The sequence below is a fragment of the Oncorhynchus mykiss genome, chromosome 21 (assembly GCF_057628025.1).
Source record: "Oncorhynchus mykiss isolate SJ-2025 chromosome 21, ASM5762802v1, whole genome shotgun sequence".
Lineage (NCBI taxonomy): Eukaryota > Metazoa > Chordata > Actinopteri > Salmoniformes > Salmonidae > Oncorhynchus > Oncorhynchus mykiss.
Window position 1 is genome coordinate 45,647,359 of NC_143042.1, and position 18,213 is coordinate 45,665,571.

At 41.4% G+C, this 18,213-nt stretch overlaps 1 protein-coding gene across 3 annotated transcripts in view; it reads left to right on the forward strand.

The window, feature by feature from the left end:
- Positions 1-216: 216 nt before the first annotated feature.
- Positions 217-18,213, forward strand: part of LOC110500686 (uncharacterized) — a 32,987-nt gene continuing 14,990 nt past the window's right edge. The window contains exon 1 of one of the 3 annotated variants that reach the window (XM_090214781.1): positions 217-3,937. In XM_090214781.1, coding sequence (XP_090070907.1) covers positions 3,876-3,937 — 62 coding nt within the window. In that variant the 5' untranslated portion in view covers positions 217-3,875. Of the gene's footprint in view, positions 3,938-4,537; positions 4,588-16,890; positions 17,425-18,213 lie in introns of those variants that run through there. The other 2 variants (XM_090214782.1, XM_021578185.3) reach the window with 2 other exon arrangements.

Consider the following 18,213-nt stretch of genomic DNA (forward strand, 5'->3'; position numbering starts at 1 on the left):
TGTAAATATGGTTGTGGTACTATAAATATTCAATAAAATGCAGTGTGGTTGGTCAATTACATCATTAATATACATTAATAAGCAAAGATTAGCCAATGGCTATAGAGATACGATGGCGTTGGAAAAACCCGCCTTATTTCCGATTTTTGCCGAACTTCACCGATTCTTATTTTTTCCTCTCTAAGCAATTTTTTTATTTTTTTTTAATCTGTGTTGTCTCGTTCGTCTCGCTCTGGATCGGCTACAACTCTTGGAAAAGAAGCTCGTTCACGAGGCCTACCTCGACCTTTCGGAAATCAAAGACATATTTAAAGTGTTTTTTCGCTTAGTATTATTATTTTTAAACCAGTTAAAACTAGTTATTTTTCTTTATTTTTTAAGAAGATGTCGAAGTTACTATTGCTTTACAACAACATTTTGTTTTTTTACGGGACTACGCGAGAATCCTCGGTCTCAAGTGGAAACCATGCCGGCGTGATCAGTGTTATTTGAAGTATTCCAACTGGGAAAATCCGACAAAGCCTGCGGTGTTTAATACATTAACGGTGAAAGACTTTACCGTAATTAAAACGGGAAAGCTTGAAATACTAGTGTTTAGAGTAAATTTCGTTAATGTTATGTACATTTATATTCTGAAATAGGGACGCGATTGGAAGGCCACGTCTAAAACGAAGTGACCCAGCTTGGCTTTGGCGGTAAGTGTCTAGATGGCAAGCCAAAGTCTATGTAAAATCTGATTTCTACATAGTACTAGAATATTTGGTGCCGCAGAAAACAAGAGTTTGTTCCAATTAGGCACCAAACCTGACCAACTAATTGGTCATTTCGGCGATTGCCCAAATTCAACACACTTTCCCTTTTCACTCCAGGACCAGGGTTGCCTACCCCTGGCTAAGTAGTTAGCACGATGTAGCTCATGTTAGTTGCCACCTAGCTAACCTCGGTACCCCTTTGTAGGCACTGTTAAAACCCGCGATTGAATAGGCTAACTAACGATGGAAAATTAGCAACAAATGTTTTATACTATTTTAGCGCTGGTTTTGTTTAAATATCACCGAGTACAATAGAGACGCAATGGCTTGCTATTTAGTGTTTAATTTTTAAATAGGAAAACATCTAGCTAATATACAAGCAAAATGGCATCCGGAGCGACCAGGTAACGTTAACTAGCCAACCCCAGTCACTAGCTACCCTGTTGGTCAGTTGTATAAATATGTTAGCTACGTCTGTAAATTCATAGGAAAAAGGTTGGCATGGAGTTTGTTAGTTTTGATATAGTTACAATAGTTGGCTACCGAATTGCTTAAGTTATACGTGTTGCGTAATCTTGCTAGTTAGCAGAGTTGGCATGCTAACTTTAATCTATACAACATGGTCAAAACACTGCTGGTTGTCTGTCTCTCGGACGGAGTAGTTAACTAGCAGCTCATGACATTCTCTGGTCGTCTTTTTTTTTTTTTTTTCAATATCGTTGCTATACATGTATTTTGTTTGATACTTGAATGTCAATTAATGTTTTTTTTTTTTTTGGGACCATTTTGTTTCCCCGTCTTAATTGCTAGCTACTACCAACTAACTTAACGTTGTACATTCAACGTTGAAATCTCGTCTCAACATGGCGGTGTTGTGGCTTGTGCTTCTTGTTGGCAAGAAAAATGGAGTCCTGTTAGCTACCAGAGAAACTGAAAGTTAGCGTTCAAGCAGACCAGTTGTTTGATATACTTTTAAATAGTAGATGTGTTGTATAACGTTGACAGCTTACATATTCAGGTACCATCTAAATTGGGTTCAGGGATTGTACTAACTAGGTAGCGAGCTATTTCTCCGTTTCACGAATTTCCTGTGTCACTAGGTACCAGAAGTGTTTTCACCATGGAAGGACGTGGTTGTTGCCACTGACTGGCTCAGGAGTGGACCAGCCACTGTAGACATTGTTCACAAAACTCTTGCTACAGAACATTACCACAAGACCAAGAGGTCTTCAACTAAAAATGTACACCTAAAAGCTGATGTGACATATTGTAGAATGTTGTCCCCCTTTAACAACTTTTTTGTTTGTTCTTGCATGAGTGTGTAGCCAGGAGGACGTTTTAAAGACTAGAGCAAGTAGGTTTAACAGGGAAGTTGTTACAGATATATGATCACATTGATTGCACTGCATCGGTTGATTTTTAAATGGCATGTCCATAAACCAATCAGTTTGCATTACCGATTTGCAAATACTTTTCTTAGTGGCTAGGCTCTTCTGTATGCTGCTCCTTTTTAAAGTATAGAATGGTAGTTGCAAATGTACACCCCGATTGTTGAGCGATTTAAATGAAATGATTGTAGTAACTATTTTGTTTAAAGTAATAAAGAAATCAAAGTTACTTATTGACTCTGTTTATGTGTTTGGGAATTGAAGGGTGTTTGACTGTTGACAGCATGAACATGTCACTTTGCTCTCATTTATTTGGCAGACTCTGTATATGACAGTTGTCAAGTTCCCACCCTCAAGCTGTTGTAGTAGTCAGATCAGCTGTATCCTTATTATTTCCAAGTGCTTTGATAAAAAAAAAAATGTACAGCCTGATTTCAAAATATATTTTAAATGTTTTTTTTTTCTCTTACACACTACCCCATATTGATAACATGTTTTTAGAAATGTTTGGTATTTTATTAAAATTGAAATGCATCTCATTTACATAAGTATTCACACCCCTGCGTCCGCTGTGAGTCTTTCTGGGTAAGTCTAAGCTTTCCACACCTGGATTGTGCAACATTTTCCCATTTAAAAAAAATTAAAAGTTCTTCATGCTCTGCCAAATTGGTTGATGATCATTGCTAGAAAACCTTTTTCGGGTCTTGCCATAGTTTTGACAAATCTATTTGAAAATCTAACTCGGCCACTGGAACATAACCTGTCTCCTTTATAAGCAACTCCAGGGCATATTTGGCCTTGTGTTTTAGGTTATTGTCCTGCTGAAAGGTTGAGGATTTTGCCTGTGCTTAGCACCATTCCGTTTCTTTTTTTTAATCCTGAAAAAATCCCCAGCCCTTTCGATTACAAGCATACCCATACTATGATGTGGCCACCACTATGCTTGAAAATATGGGGAGAGGTACTCACTAATGTGTGGTATTGGATTTGACATATTTTGCTGTATTACTTTAGTGCCTTGTTGCAAACAGGATGCATGTTTTTATTCTGTACCGGCTTCCTTTTCACTCTGTCAATTAGGTTAGTATTGTGGAGCCCCTACAGTGTTGATCCATCCTCAGTTTTCTCCTATCACAGCCATTAAACTCTAGCTGTTTTAAAGGCACAATAGGTCTCATGGTGAAATCCCTGAGCTCTCCGATTTAGGAAGGACGCCTGTATCTTTGTAGTGACTGGCTGTATTAATACACCATAAGTGTAATGAACAACTTCACCATGCTCAAAGGGATATTCAATGTCTGCTTTTTCTCTGGTCTTTGTGGAATGTGTGGGGTACAGAGGATGAGGTAGTAGTCATGTTAAACACTGATTGTACACAGTGAGTCCATGCAACTTACTTTGTGACTTGTTAAGTACATCTTTACTCCTGAATGTTCCATAACGAAGGGGTTGAATACTCATTTTTAATTCATGAGAAAAAATGTTGATAAAACAATTCCACTTTGACATTATGGGGTATTGTATGTAGGCCAGTGACATCTCTAATCAATTTTAAATTCAGGCTGTAACAACATGTGGGGAAAAAAGTAAAGGGTTGTGAATACTTTCTGAAGGCCTGTAAAAGGATACCACTGTGCTGTTATACAAACAAACCATTATCAGTATTTTGGCTCCCCCTTATGGTCTATGATGCCAATGGCATGCTTGGTAATGAAATTGCGCAACAACAGTTCATATGCGGAAATGTCCCCTGCCTTGCTCTCAGCCTCCTACTGGTGCTGCCTACATTCAAAACAGGTAACCTGGTCCAATATACTGTATTATGCCAACAGCTTAGTATATGTATATAATGCTTATTCAAAACAGGTAACCTGGTCCAAAATACTCAGTTAATGTTGGTTTATTAGCACTACCCCTCTTGCATGGTCCTAAAGTTGTCAATGGATTCTGTCTTTATCATATGATATAGGCCTATCTTAGTTCACATTTTATGTTGAGCCACATAGGCCCAGATTATGGACCTTATCACTCAGTAACTTTGAGTTGTAAATTGTGACTTATTTTCCTAGAGAGGGTGACTAATCTACCATGTGAATACTGATCTGTGAGTATGTCATTTGTGGGTGTGTGTAACACTTCAAATTTGAGACTAGTGTCCTCAGTGGGATGGGTGACGTACATGAGTGTGCTTGTTTTTGCGTGTTATATTCATTGAAGGGCTTAAAATTACCCTTGCCCAGAAGGAGTTCTCGTTTTCAGTGTTTGCCTGGCAGTGTGCGAGCCAGCGACAGCTGGGTGAGTAAGCGAGGGAGTCCTCTGTAGCACAGTGAGGAAGGGAGGGACGTTCAGAGATAGGGAGGGACCCAGGAACAGCAGGGGAGGAGATAGAAGTGACTCCATTTTGACTCTGAGATTCTGGACCCCTGTTTAAACGTCTCCGACGGAAGGTAGGCTAAGAGCCGGAGGAAAAAGTGGGTATGGAGTGTTAGATTATGTAGCTTTTTATTCCTGCCTTTACCACCGATGTCCCAGGTACACATGCACCTGTAGTGCAGGCCTACTACTAACTATTGGGCTTGGTTTACTATGTGTGTGTATACTTGTCTTTGTCTGCCACACTTTAAAGGTACGCACAAAGTGTCTTAACTAAACACATGAGATGACATACTATGTAATACCATAGGTAAATGTGGTTCTATCATACTCATTGTTTATTCGCACTTGATTTAGAAATAGTCAGCCCTGTTACATGTGCCTGATGATTTCTCAGCCAGGTTTGCCATCAGTAGGCCACCTGACCGGGTCACAACATGGGACTGCGGTTTCTTAATCAATTGTGAATTCCTTCCATTCAGGACATGTTGCTGTGCAAATCACTTCTGAAGGCGCCTTGTGGAAATCCAGTATCCGCAATTATTGAATTACACCCCGTGTCTAATCACATGATCAAAAGATACATTTATGTTTGGATTCAGCCCATTCTGATAATATTAGTATCTAACAGACTAATTGGTCAAGCATAAATGTTTATCTTCCAACTCCATAAAAACAAATTACGTTTCAGTTTATATACACTGGCCCGCTGTTTCGTAATAAAATGGATCATGACATTTAGTAAGAGGCAAGCTCTTGCTTGTTTAACAAATCTAAACGGAACAAGCGAGCTGTTCTCTTGAAAGGCATCCCAGACCTTCACAGGGAGCCCAGGGAATGTCCTGTCTCCTTTACTGTTTGTGTTGATGTCACCAAGTGGCTCTCTTTTAGACATCCCTAATCATCCACCCATCAGATCCAACCTTAATGTCTCACGTAGGCATTTTTTATTGTCATTCTTGAGTCGTCTGGCAAACATGCTAGTAATTTAAGATGCTTTGATATTTAAAGATCCAAGTCTGAGGGAACACTTTGTCTTCTTGCAGGAGGCACGGAGTGCTTTTGGAGGAGATTCACACACGTGATGTTCCATTGTGTGAAGGCTTTTAGAGCCTCTTTCTTTTCCGGAACTATCTGAGGTGCTAAATTAATTGCACTTGATCCCACCTCCCGTCACAATCGGTTTAGTGTTAATCTGGGCTCCGTGCGGTGCGACAAAGTCTGGCACAAGCAGCACGGTTGAGTCCTCCTATCCTCCCCCAGAGGACTGCCCCTGACTCCGGCCATCTCCCCTTCCCTCTCTTGGTCTGTCTATCCTTCACGCCCTGCCCTTTCCCTAATTCTATTTACCTCTCCCCCTTTTTGCTGCCTTGGCTCACACCCGCACCGCCTCCCCTGTCCTTTATTCTCTCTTCTCCCTCTCTCTTATGTTCTTCCTCCCTCTGTCACTCTCTCCCATACCACCTCGCTTCACCCATATTCTCTCTCCATCTCTTCTCTGCCTCCCCCTCCCTCTCTCATACTGAGCTGTAGAGACTACCAGATGCTGGCTGCACGGACTCTCCCCTTGCCCCAACCACTGTTTTCTCTCTCTCTCTGTTTTTTTGCTCTGCCTCTTATGTTTTCTCTGGCTTGGTGCCACCGCCTCTGACCATCTGCCTCTTTCTTTCTCGCTCTCTTTCTCCCGATGTCAACGGTATTATCATAGTGTTTGTCCTCTTTTTTTTATCACTGGGGAATGATTTGATTTAGTCACTCCCCGCTCTCCCTCACACTCCCTTTCTCTTTCTTTTGCTGTTCTTCACATCCATTCTCTTTTCTCGGTGTCAAATTGAGGTGTGCCTGCTATTTAAAGAGGCATTGCGGAAGAGCTGGGGTGTTGACAGCGCTCTGAAAAAGTATGCCGTTTTATGAACAGGAAGTATCATAAACCCGGATTGCAGCACTAAAGGCCCGCCCGCCACACAGTCAACGCACAGCTACTTCCTACTCGCCGCTGAACACCAGCAAAACAACCCTCTCCTGATTATATGAGAATTATGCCCCACTCCTCCCTCACCAATACCCAGGCCCCACTGCCCCCACCCTCCCAGCTCTCCTGAATCGAGCACATATAACAGGCTCTTCACTCCTCCACCAAGTTCTCTACACTCTCTCTCTTGTGTACACTCTCCTTCTCCCTCTCTTTGCCAGTACAGCATGCCTGAGTAGCTGCCTGGAGATGAAGAAGCTAATTAATTTGATTTAGCCGTTCTTTCCCTGGCAGTGGAAAATTCACCCCCCTTCTCCCTCCTCCTCCTTCTCCTCCTCAACACCACCACCACCACAAACCATATCAGTCACCCCTCCCAGATGATTTTCCACCAATCTTTTCCAGCCTCTTTTAGAGGTGTTCCCTTTCCCCTTCTCCTCCTCTCCTTTCCTTTCCTTTCACTCCTCTCCTTTCCTTCCCCCTTCTCATCCTTTCCCATTCTCTTCTTTTCCCCTTCTCTTCCTCTCATTTCCTTTCCCCTTGTCTTCCTCTCCTTTCCTGTTCCCTTCTCCTCCTCTCCTTTCCTGTTCCCTTCTCCTCCTCTCCTTTCCTTTCCCCTCGAAGCAACCATGTGTTTTAGGTTTGCTCTTGGTTGTATATTAAATCAATATCCACTAGTCACCTCCATATTAAACTAAATCAATGTCCACTAGTCACCTCCGTACTAAACTGAATCACTGTCCACTAGGTTCCCCCATATTAAAATAATATGAATCACTATCTATTAGTCACCTCCATATTAAACTAAATCACTATCAACTAGTCACCTCCATATTAAACTAAACTAAATCACTGTCCACTATTCACCTCTGTATTAAACTAAATCACTGTCCACTAGTCACCTATGTATTAAACTAAATCACTGTCCACTAGTCACCTCTGTATTAAACTAAATCACTGTCCACTATTCACCTCCGTATTAAACTAAACTAAATCACTGTCCACTATTCACCTCTGTATTAATCTAAATCACTGTCCACTATTCACCTCTGTATTAAACTAAATCACTGTCCACTAGTCACCTCTGTATTAAACTAAATCACTGTCCACTATTCACCTCTGTATTAAACTAAATCCCTATCCACTAGTCACCTCTGTATTAAACGAAATCCCTATACACCTCCATATTAAACTAAACTAAATCACTGTCCACTATTAACCTTAGTATTAAACTAAACTAAATCCCTTTCCACTAGTCACCTTTGTATTAAACTAAACTAAATCCCTATCCACCTCCATATTAAACTAAACTAAATCACTGTCCACTATTCACCTCTGTATTAAACTAAACTAAATCCCTATCCACTAGTCACCTCTCTATTAAAATAAATCCCTATCCACTATTCACATCCGTATTAAACTAAACTAAATCCCTTTTCACTAGTCACCTTTGTATTAAACTAAACTAAATCCCTATCCACCTCCATATTAAACTAAACTAAATCACTGTCCACTATTCACATCCATATTAAACTAAACTAAATCCCTTTCCACTAGTCACCTATGTATTAAACTAAACTAAATCCCTATCCACTAGTCACCTCTGTATTAAACTAAATCCCTATCCACTATTTACATCCGTATTAAACTAAACAAAATCCCTATCCACTAGTCACCTATGTATTAAACTAAACTAAATCACTGTCCACTATTCACATCCGTATTAAACTAAACTAAATCACTGTCCACTATTCACCTCTGTATTAAACTAAATCACTGTCCACTAGTCACCTATGTATTAAACTAAATCCCTATCCACTAGTCACCTCTGTATTAAACTAAATCACTGTCCACTAGTCACCTTTGTATTAAACTAAATCACTGTCCACTAGTCACCTCCGTATTAAACTAAATCCCTATCCACTAGTCACCTATGTATTAAACTAAACTAAATCCCTATCCACTATTCACCTCCGTATTAAACTAAATCACTGTCCACTATTCACCTCTGTATTCAACTAAATCACTGTCCACTATTCACCTCTGTATTAAACTAAATCACTGTCCACTAGTCACCTCTGTATTAAACTAAATCACTGTCCACTAGTCACCTCTGTATTAAACTAAACTAAATCACTGTCCACTATTCACCTCTGTATTAAACTAAATCACTGTCCACTAGTCACCTCTGTATTAAACTAAATCACTGTCCACTAGTCACCTCTGTATTAAACTAAACTAAATCACTGTCCACTATTCACCTCTGTATTAAACGAAATCCCTATCCACCTCCATATTAAACTAAACTAAATCACTGTCCACTATTCACCTTAGTATTAAACTAAACTAAATCCCTTTCCACTAGTCACCTTTGTATTAAACTAAACTAAATCCCTACCCACCTCCATATTAAACTAAACTAAATCACTGTCCACTATTCACCTCTGTATTAAACTAAATCACTATCAACTAGTCACCTCCATATTAAACTAAACTAAATCACTGTCCACTATTCACCTCTGTATTAAACTAAATCACTGTCCACTAGTCACCTCTGTATTAAACTAAATCACTGTCCACTAGTCACCTCTGTATTAAACTAAACTAAATCACTGTCCACTATTCACCTCTGTATTAAACGAAATCCCTATCCACCTCCATATTAAACTAAACTAAATCACTGTCCACTATTCACCTTAGTATTAAACTAAACTAAATCCCTTTCCACTAGTCACCTTTGTATTAAACTAAACTAAATCCCTATCCACCTCCATATTAAACTAAACTAAATCACTGTCCACTATTCACCTCTGTATTAAACTAAACTAAATCCCTATCCACCTCCATATTAAACTAAACTAAATCCCTATCCAGTAGTCACCTCTCTATTAAACTAAATCCCTATCCACTAGTCACCTCTGTATTAAACTAAATCCCTATTCACATCCATATTAAACTAAACTAAATCCCTTTCCACTAGTCACCTCTGTATTAAACTAAACTAAATCCCTATCCACTAGTCACCTATGTATTAAACTAAACTAAATCCCTATCCACTAGTCACCTCTGTATTAAACTAAATCCCTATCCACTATTCACATCCGTATTAAACTAAACAAAATCCCTATCCACTAGTCACCTATGTATTAAACTAAACTAAATCCCTATCCACTATTCACATCCATATTAAACTAAATCACTGTCCACTAGTCACCTCTGTATTAAACTAAATCACTGTCCACTATTCACCTCCGTATTAAACTAAATCACTGTCCACTATTCACATCCGTATTAAACTAAATCACTGTCCACTATTCACCTCTGTATTAAACTAAATCACTTTCCACTAGTCACCTATGTATTAAACTAAACTAAATCCCTTTCCACTATTCACCTCCATATTAAACTAAATCACTGTCCACTAGTCACCTCTGTATTAAACTAAATCACTGTCCACTATTCACATCCGTATTAAACTAAATCACTGTCCACTATTCACCTCCATATTAAACTAAATCACTGTCCACTATTCACCTCTGTATTAAACTAAATCACTATCCACTAGTCACCGCCGCCCAGTTCGAATTTCCCGTCTTCACCAGGCGCACGTTGTGTGACTCAACACTAGCTGTGGTTGCGCAGACAGAAGGCATGCCACCCTAATCCGCTGTGACATGCTGCATGTTCGATCACGTTGCTGGTTTGGGGCATCTGCCAAATTGATGCAGGTAATCATTTGGCAGACATGATGTGCGCTGTAAATCATGTGCATTTATGCAAGAGTATGTATTTGTGTGTTCATTGAAGAGTTCCAATATGTGTGTGTGCTTTCGCAAATTTGCTTGCATGCAATTCTGCATGCTTGTGGGTGTGCAAGTGTTGCCCATGTAAGTATGCATGTGTAATTGATTTTCTAATAAAAAAAATGTGTCTTCTGGACAGAGTGAATGCTCGCCAACCTGACCCCTTCGTGGGGCGACTCACTTCCTGTTCCCATTTAAGATGACCCCTGACCTTTTAACCCGAGGTAAACTTCTCTGGACTTCCCACTTCAGCAGATTTGTCTCTTTAGGGGTAGTTTTGGTTCTAGTTTTTCTCTAGGTTTCCGCCATGAATTCAAAGCTGTTAGTCAAATACATCGAAATGCAGTAGTTGCCGTCTCGGTATCAGTATCAGCCACAGTACTGGCGGTTTCAAGCAGGACTCATGAAAGATACTGTAGAGACCGGATTCTATTGAATACAAAGTCAAGTGCTGTTGGATGTATGATGTCCGCTCACTGTTGAAATCAATTGCACTGTTGAAATTATTGAATGCTTTTCAGGTCCCTATTTTTCAGTCGTTCTGTCAAACCTGACAATAACCATGATACATTTCGAGAACATATATTTATGTTGTGTTTATAGATTGTAAACTATTAAAATAAATAAATATAGTCGCACACTCCATATAGATTGCCCAGCAAAACAGCCAAAAGGTATTTTTTCTTGTACTGTTTTCAACACACTTCAAGACTGCCTTTGGGCACGACTTTTTAAAACGATATGAATGGTGAATGGTTTTTACAATGAAGCTCATTCTAAACTCTTCGACCGAAAGTATCACTCCATAATGGCTCGGGTTTTCCAGCAAGATGGCTGCCTCGGCGCTTCCATCTCTGTGTATTCAGATGTGTGTGTCGCTTTGTAGCACAGCATGAAAAGCCATGATCATGTTTGGGCAAACGGGCATGAATAGGGACGACGGGACTCCCTCTGAATACAGAGTTTGTGGCCGGCCGCCACTGCAACAAGACAGGGAAAAAACACTCGTGGGACTGGTCAGCCACACTCCAGTAACGTGAGCATGTGTGCACACCCCTCACTATAATTACCGCCAACAGCCGCAATTACCCAACCCCCAAATCACACACACTCACCACTTTATGTGAAAAACGCACACACTTTCCCTGTCACAAGCGCACTCATACTCTGTAACCCACCGACTCTCTCTCTCCATTGGTGAAAGAGTGTATTGGAGGGGAGAGAAAAGCAACAAAGTTCCTTGAAGAGCTGGAGAGGTTACAGCAGCATCACCCAATCCCAGCACCGTTCCCATGGAGACAAGTGTGCTGGTATACAGTCAGGTCCATAATTATTTGCACCCTTGATAATCATGAGCAAAAAATACCATATATAATAAATAATACAAATACTGACCTGTATACAATACAATTGAGAAGTTCAATTATTTTATACTAATACAATTGCTCAGAGAAAGAGATTTTGTTTAAGTAATATTTAAAAAAATCTCAAACATAGGGCTCAAGTTATTGGCACCCGTTTTCAATACTCCTGCACACTCCCCTTGTGAAGAGAACGTCACTGAGCCTTTTCCTCAAATGTGTTGTGAGATTGGAGAACACGTTGGGAGGGATGGACCATTCCTCCATACAGAATCATTCCAGATCCCTGATATCCATAGTCTGCTCTCTTCAAGTCTGGAGACTGAGATGACCATTGCAAAATGTTGATTTTTGTGGTCAATTAAACAATTTCTTTGTGGATTTTGATTAGAGCTTGGATAAAAATGTTGGGGAAGACAACTGATTAAATTGTTTATTAATCAAAGTGTTTTGTGTTTACATTTTTATACCTATCAAAATACACATTTAGTAACGACAGGTTAAACTACATGCAGAGTAAAACGTTTGTATGACTTAATACAATTATTTTATCGTTAAGAGTGGGAAAACGTTGCTTCTGCATCGATAAGCACACCAAAGTAATAAAATAAAGACTGCACTTCTTAAAGTTAATTTCACACCATAGCCTCCTGAATTTGGAAGATAACTCTTCTTTCATTTTGATGTGGCACTGAATTGTCCACGCGCAGTTACAAGCCTGCTAGAGTTAGCGGCAGGCGGACGAACAATATCCACCATCGGATGAAGCCTGAGCTGGAATGTGAAGCAAACTGAAGCTGTCTAGCTTTAGAAAACCCTGAGTAGATGTAGCTTGCTTCGTAGTATACCTCTCAGACTGTGCTATGGTCAGATTACGTGAAAGTAGAGCTCTTTAGCCACGCACACCAGTGGTGTCGGAAAAAAACAGAAGCATATGCAGAAAAATACCTCATACCAACGGTAAAACATGGTGGTGCACCTTTGATGTTATGGGGCTGTTTTGCTTCCACTAGTCCTGGGACCCTTGTTGAAGACATGCTCCTGAACTTTGGCGACTACTAAGTATTTTTCAAACCTCCAGCTTTAGGCTGGATGTATCAATGTGTCGTTCATACATGCAAAATCTATGAGCAGAATTACTGTTTTACCTCAATTAGCAACAAAATCCTTAGTTTGAAAGCGACTGTTTTCCTGGAAGACGTGTTGCGCCATTTCTCCTAAATTTCCCCCACATGGGCCAGCCCCCTATCTATTCGAGTCCTAGCCAATGAGCTTCGGCCTCTTTTTAATTTGTAATTTATTTAACCTTTATTTTACTTGCCATTTGAGTGACACACAGCAGTGCAAGAGAGAGAGCATTGATGTACAGATACACTACATTACCAAAAGTATGTGGACACCTGCAAGTCGTACATCTCATTCCAAAATCATGGGCATTAATATAGTTGCCCCCCCCCTTTGCTGCTATAACAGCCTCCACTCCTCTGGGAAGGTTTTCCACGAGATGTTGTAACAATGCAGCGAGAACTTGCTTCCATTCAGCCACAAGAGCATTAGTGAGGTCGGGCCCTGATGTTGGGCGATTAGACCTGGCTCGCAGTCGGCGTTCCAATTCATCCCAAAGGTGTTCGATGGGGTTGAGGTCAGGTCTCTGTGCATGCCAGTCAAGTTCTTCCAAGCCGATCTCGACAAACCATTTCTGTATTGACCTCGTTTTGTGCACAGGGGCATTGTCATGCTGAAACAGGAAATGGCCTTCCCCAAACTGTTGTCTAGAATGTCTTTGTAATGCTGAAGCATTAAGATTAATCGTCACTGGAGCTAAGGGGCCTAGCACGAACCATGAAAAACAGCCTCAGACCATTATTCCTCCTCCTAACTTTACAGTTGGCACTATGCATTCGGACAAGAAGCGTTCTCCTGGCATCTGCCAAACCCAGATTCATCTGTCGGCCTGCTAGATGTTGAAGCGTGATTCATCACTCCAGAGAACGTGTTTCCACTGCTCCAGAGTCCAGTGACGGCAAGCTTTACACTGCTCCAGCCGACTTGGCATTTTGCTTGGTGATCTTAGGCTTGTGTGCTGCTGCTCGGCCATGGAAACCCATTTCATTAAGCTCCTGACGAACAGTTATTGTACTAATGTTGCTTCCAGAGGTAGTTTGGAGCTCAGAAGTGAGTGTTGCAACCCGAGAACAGAAGATTTTTACGCTCTATGCGTTTCAGCACTTGGGAATTCCATTCTGTGAGCTTTGTGGCCTACCACTTCACAGTTAAGTCAGTGATGCTTCTTGACGTGTCCACTTTACAGTAACAGCACTTAAAGTTAACCGGGGCAGCTCTAGCAGGGCAGAAATTTGAGAAGCTGAATTGTTGGAAAGTTGGCATGCCGTCCTATGACGATGCCACATTGAAAGTCACTGAGCTTTTCAGTAAGGTCATTCTACTTCCAATGTTTGTCTATGGAGATTGCATGGGCGTGTGCTTGATTTTTATGCACCTGTCAGCAACGGGTGTGGCTGAAATATCCAAATCCACTCATTTGAAGGCGTGCCCACTTACCTTTGTACATATAGTGTATGTGCATTAGGGAATCACATGGGTATTTGGGATCTCGGGACTGTCCCGGGAACACTCTTCACATTTCCTGAAAAAATAAAATGACAAGACCCGGGAAATTACATTTCCCCCCAAATCAAATTGTATTGGTCACTTACACATGGGTAGCAGATGTTATTGTGAGCGTAGCAAAATGCTTGTGCTTCTAGTTCCGACAGTGCAGCATTATCTAACAAGTACTATCTAACAATTCCACAACAACTACCTAATACACACAAATCTATGTAAAGGAATGGAATAAGAATATATAAATATATGGATGAGCAGTGACAGAGCGGCATAGACAAGATGCAATAGATAGTGTAGAATACAGTATATACATATTAGATGAGTAAACCAGTGTCACCACTAATGCAATTCCACAAAATACACAACATTCACAGTATCAGATTAGCAAAACGTAAAACAGCACATTATCCGAACATGTTGTCCGTGGAAGCCTTTAGTCTAACGTGTACTGCACACAAAGTTGCCATAAAAAAAATAAACATGGACACTGCCGGATTGCACACGCGACCCGGATGCAGTTAATAAACCCTCCAGTAACCCCCGACACACCTATATAATGTATACAGCCTTTAAAATAACGCTTGCCTCTTTGAACTGTCACTGTGACTCTTCAGACAGTGACAAATTTGATAGGCCGTGGCACAATTCACTACATAGGCGTGTCTCTGTCACAGACATGAAGTCTGTTAATAATTCAGAAAGGCATGAATAATGGTGATTGAGAAAGTTACAGACGCACAAATATCATACCCCTCCCAAAAAAAATTAAGCTCCCCGTTATTGTAATGGTGAGAGGTTAGCGTGTCTTGGGGGTATGATATTTGTGTGTCTAACTTTCTCACTCCTCATTATTCACAGTTCATTCAGGACTATCCGTAATCATGGTAGCATCCACATCAATGTCGAAGTTTTTAGAAACATTATTTACAGTAAGTGACTCTAAAATTACACAATACATAATTTACCATTCATTTCTTTTGGGCACAAAATCATCTGAACAACTAAACCAAAACAAACAGCAAATGCATCCAACAAGTTTGTAGCGTCACAAGCGTGATGTAATCAATGTGTACTAGGAATATGGGACCAAATACTAAACGTTTGACAACTTTAATACACAAGTGAATTTGTCCTCCCCCCCCTAAAATGGGGGGACTATGTACACAAACTGCTGTAATTTCCAAACAGTTCACCCAATGTCGATTTAAAATGTCCTCAAAGTAAAGCTGACAGTCTGCACTTTAACCTCGTAGTCATTGTATCATTTCAAATTCCAAGTGCTGGAGTACAGAGACAAAACAATAACAAAAATGGTCACAGTCACAATACTTTTGGAGATCACTGTATGTGACCTAATGCACAATTTTCGGAGGCTATTTTTGGCTCGTGAGCTTTACCTTCAGAACTACTGGCTAAAAAGTATACAAAAGAACCGGAGAATCTCTTTAAGGTCAATGGCATCATGAAGTTTACCAAGTACCAGGATATTTTAGCCAAAAACCTGGTTGCCTCTGCCAGGAGGCTGAAACTTGGCCACAAGTGAATCTTCCAGCAAGACAATAACCCATAATCCACAAAGAAATGGTTAATTTACCACCATCAGCCTCCAGACTTGAACCCCATTGAAAACCTGTGGTTTTAATTTTAGAAAAAGGCTGTGCCATTATCCTCGCAAGGGTAAGGTCCTGGAGTACTGAAAGCAGGGTTGCCAATAATTTAACAAAAATTACTTGTTAAAGAAAATCTCATTCTCTGAGCAATTATATTAGTATAAAATAATCATACTTTCCCAAAAATTGGAGCATGCAATATAGCTCTCTCTCTCCCTCACTACCCCTCTTTCTCCCCCCCCCAACATAAGATTCACACCGTTTTTGAATGCTTCCCAAACCAAGGGTGTATTCACTAATGCACACCGTAGCAAAACGTTTGTTGTTGGACAAGTTGAGGTAGTTCCTCCCCGCTTTGTTTTCTTCAATTTGTTTCAAAGACATTCTGACAACGGCAAGGGAAGATGTTATCATTTTGACATAAAGTAACACAGCAAGGCCACGCAGATGTCTTTTGACTGTCAGTCAAACAATCGATCATACAGCAGAGCAGGGTGGTGTTGGATTTAGAGTCACTCAATCATGCAGTGAACCCCAAACACACACCTGACTTCTTCTCCATCGCTCGCTCCCCATAAACTTCAACCCTTTAAACAGAGGCAATAAAAACAAAGACAGTGTGTCCCTGCCGTTCTCTCTCCCTCTCCCCCCCCCCCCCCCCTCTCTCTCCCTCTCTCTCTCTCCCCCACCCCCTCACTCTCTCGAACTCTCTTTGATCTCTGCTTCCCTCTTTCCGGCAACTTCACTTCCATCGGCCATCCAACTATTGTCTGTAGTCTCTCTCTTTCTCCCCCCTCCCCCTTTCTTTCTTTCTCTCTCTCTCTCTCTCCTAGTGCCCAGGATTTTTTTGTTGTTGGCATTGCTCCTGTTTGTTTTCAGCCATTTTGGGGACTGGCAGTGCTCGTAACAAACTGCTTAAATGGCGTCCTCTGCCTTTCTCTCTCTCCCTCTCTCTCTCTCTCTCTCGCCCTCCCTATCTTGCCGGGCTTTGTGTATATAAAGTAGTGTGTCTGTGTGTGTGGTTGGAGAACAACACTTCCAAATAAAAAGAGGATTGGATTCGGGGTGTGGGGGGGAATTCACTTGCTGGAAAAAAAGACAAAAATACTGACAATCATGTGCACAACTGAAGTGAGAGAAAGAGAGTGGAGCAAGTGAGAGAGAGTGGATCAGGTGAGAGAGAGTGGAGCAAGTGAGAGAGAGTGGAGCAAGTGAGAGAGAGTGGAGCAAGTGAAAAAGAGTGGAGCAAGAGAGAGAGAGAGTGAGGGGGAGAGAGAGAGCGAGGGGGAGCGAGCGAGAGAGAGAGAGCGAGCGAGAGAGAGACCGAGAGAGACAGAGTGTGAGAGTCGCTCCTGCCCTCTGTCTTTACACACTGCTGCCTGTGTGTGCGCCGTCTCTCCTTGCCTGCACTCTCTCACACACACACACTCACGCAGACGCACGCTCACACAGACCGAGGGAGAGAGCGGATAGAGCGAGCAAGAGAGAGAGGAGGGAGAACACATCGCAGCAGAGATGCAGCAGGAGGTTTTCCGAGGTACGTTGTCTTGTTGTGTGCTTGCCTAGCAGTGAAAGGGAGGCTGATATGTTTCTCTCTCTTTTTCGTCTGCTTGTTTCTCTCAGTCACGCCATTGCCTGGTTGTTTTGTATGTCAGGAGAAATGTAATATTTGTTTTAAGTGTGTGTAAGGGTTGGTGTGTGTGTGTGTCTGTGTGTGTGTGTGTGTGTGTGTGTGTACTGTGTGTGTGTACTGTGTGTGTGGGGCCAATAAGAGGCCTTGTCTCCCTCCTCCTCCTCGGTCTCGCTGGCGTACCACGCAGTTCTTTTTCAGGAGCGATGACTCGTTCAGAGATTGTGATGAAACTTAAAAAATCTCTGCGTCTTTCGCATCTGCATGAAACACTCCAGATTGGGGGGTCTAGCTAATGTGTATCAGAGCAAGGCGGTAGACGTGAGCATGACATGGGCTCTGTGTGAGAAACCTTTTCTCACTGTGACTGGTCAGCCGACTTAACTCCCAAAATGACACAAGGAGTTGGTGAAAAACTTGCACATACACGTCCCTGATAGCGAATCTAGTGCCGAGGTTAAATTATTCTCGCCTCTCCTGTCTGTTCTTTGGTGTGTCATCAAAATATCCTTCTAGTGCCAGGTTGTTATTTTGGAAGCGGAAGGAGGTTCTTGCTAAGCCTTGGAGGGCATTTTAACGTCACAGACCCATTGTTGTTTCCCTAACCAACCCTGCTTTCTTTTTCCAAAACAACAGTCCCTCTGCCAAATATTTCCACATTCCTGGTCACCATGGCCACCAAGCCTCTGCCTTCAC